This window comes from Agrilus planipennis, unplaced genomic scaffold (assembly GCF_000699045.2).
Source record: "Agrilus planipennis isolate EAB-ADULT unplaced genomic scaffold, Apla_2.0 scaffold61, whole genome shotgun sequence".
Taxonomy (NCBI): domain Eukaryota; kingdom Metazoa; phylum Arthropoda; class Insecta; order Coleoptera; family Buprestidae; genus Agrilus; species Agrilus planipennis.
This window is the reverse complement of record NW_020438922.1, coordinates 609,617-611,790: the sequence shown is the minus strand read 5'-3', so window position 1 is coordinate 611,790 and position 2,174 is coordinate 609,617. Positions and strand designations below refer to the sequence as shown.

The window sequence follows — 2,174 nt, the reverse complement described above, 5'->3', positions numbered from 1 at the left end:
ATATAGGAAATTGTGATCCAATTATAATAAAGATAATTGTTATTTTTTAACAAAAATAATTCAGATATCTTATAGTGCATGTTATATTGGATTTTAAAGTTTGAAGACATCTAAAAATTCAAAAAACACATCCTGCCAAAAAAATATATGTGCATGGTTTAATTATTCCATAACTTTTAAACAATTTTTTATTTTTTTTTGTTTGTTTCTTAATAAATTGTATTAAAAGAATACTTACACTTTCAGACTGCTTTTTTGGTTTTTCTGGCCGTTATTGAACTATGCACCGCGGGGGGTGGTGGAGGAGGGTGAGTACATTATTTTTTTATTTAATTTCTCATAATTTTATTTTCAATTACTGTTTTATTAAAGACATTTACAATTATTAATTTGAATTAAAATTATATATTTAATGGTTTAAATTGTAGGATTGTAACATTTCAGTACAGTTTTTAGTTATAAAACTATTGTCGGTTTTCTTTTGTAATGATAGTGCTAATATAAATAAAGATGTTACAAAAGCATCACATTCTGTACATTGTCAAATTACTATGTTTATAACTACTTCTTATATAGCGTCCATTCGGATATAACGACGACATTTTATACTTTTTGTTGGTTTTGCAATTATAGAGTCTTCCCTTATATCGACGCATAAAGACCCTTAATCAGTTACCATATTTGGATATAAGGACAGCTCTGTAGTTATAGTGGACTTTCGTTATAACCGGATTATACTTTATTAAATTCATAACCTTATTGTAGAAAAGAGGGTATTCAATTTTGGATCATCTTTTATAACAATTTTTGTATTTCAGGGGAGATAAAAAAGTAATAATCCACGTTCCATTCAAAGTAAAGACAGTGCACCATACTCACACCGTGGTAAAGCACGTCGACCATGGTGGCGGTGACAAGGAATTCTACAAAGTGATCGGATATAGCGGTGGAATCGACGATGGTCATGAAGTTGAAGCGCACGGTGGAGGTGGAGGTGGAGGCGGAGGTGGTCACGATTGGGGTAGTTTTGGAGGAGGTTTCGGAGGTGGACACGCCGAATCATTGGAATCGTCGTCAGGTCAAGAAACTGGAGATATTGGCAGTCACACTAGCGGAGGTGGAATAGAAGCTAGTGCAGGTTATAGTGAAGGTTTCGAAGGAGGTCATGGAGGACTTGAACAAGCCGCCTCAGCGGGTGGAGGTGATATGGGGGGCGGTGATTATGGTGGTGGCTACGCTGTAGCTCAGGGTGAGGAATTCGGTAGCCAAGGTGACGAAGGTTATGGAGGAGAACAAGGAGGTTATCAGTGATGACGATGAGTTGACTTCATAACTTGTATATAATTAATTATATTATTTAATGTACAGTGACTCTCTACTAGTCTTCCTATTTATAGTGTAATTTGTTACCTGTTTTTTGTTGATGTGATTTCTCTATTATTGTTTATTTTGGTACAAAATAAATAATTTTTTTATTCTTTTTCATAAATAGACACTTTCTCACAGAACCCAATTATCGCGTCTTTGATTACTAATGATCATCAAGTTTAATAACAATTTCAAAGAAAAGTGTAGTACAATTGTTTTACATAACGAGGTCTCTAGTTAACTAATTATTATCAATAAATAATTGGATCAAAGTATGTCCAATGTAGATAATCTAATTAAAATATGATACTACTTCATTTCATCCAAATTGTAACAAAATTAAACCATCATAGAGTACAAAAATAGAAAGATATATAACTCAGTCTGCATGTGTCCTATCGAACAACTGTAGATCAAATTTTAAAGAAAGCCAACGACACCATTAGTACTTAGAAAATGGTAGTCAGTAGCGGACCGTGAAAAAGACTTATTACCCTCTCAAAACTTTTGTACGAAAAATTTGGAGACGTATTTAACAAATATAGCCGTGAATGGAATCAAATGAATAGTCCATGTATCTAAATGTGCACAAAACATCAAAAAAGTTCACTGGGACCGTGTCCATATGACTAAATTTCTCAAGTAAATTAATGGAGAGACTCGAATCTTTTGAATTTTTCAGAAATTAACAGAGATCGAAAAGCTGGACACGTGCTTCCGTGACTTTATTCACATGCCGCCAGTGTATTAAGTCACACAATTAATTAACTAAAATTGTGATTATAAAATATATACATATATACACA

At 33.0% G+C, this 2,174-nt stretch overlaps 1 protein-coding gene across 1 annotated transcript in view; it reads left to right on the top strand.

The window, feature by feature from the left end:
• LOC112904259 (glycine-rich protein DOT1-like) overlaps positions 1-1,357 on the top strand; it is a 1,811-nt gene extending 454 nt beyond the window's left edge. Inside the window, exons 2-3 of the mRNA XM_025973855.1 lie at positions 247-308; positions 819-1,357. Coding sequence (XP_025829640.1) covers positions 247-308; positions 819-1,311 — 555 coding nt within the window. The 3' untranslated portion in view covers positions 1,312-1,357. The remainder of the gene's footprint in view (positions 1-246; positions 309-818) is intronic.
• Positions 1,358-2,174: the final 817 nt, after the last annotated feature.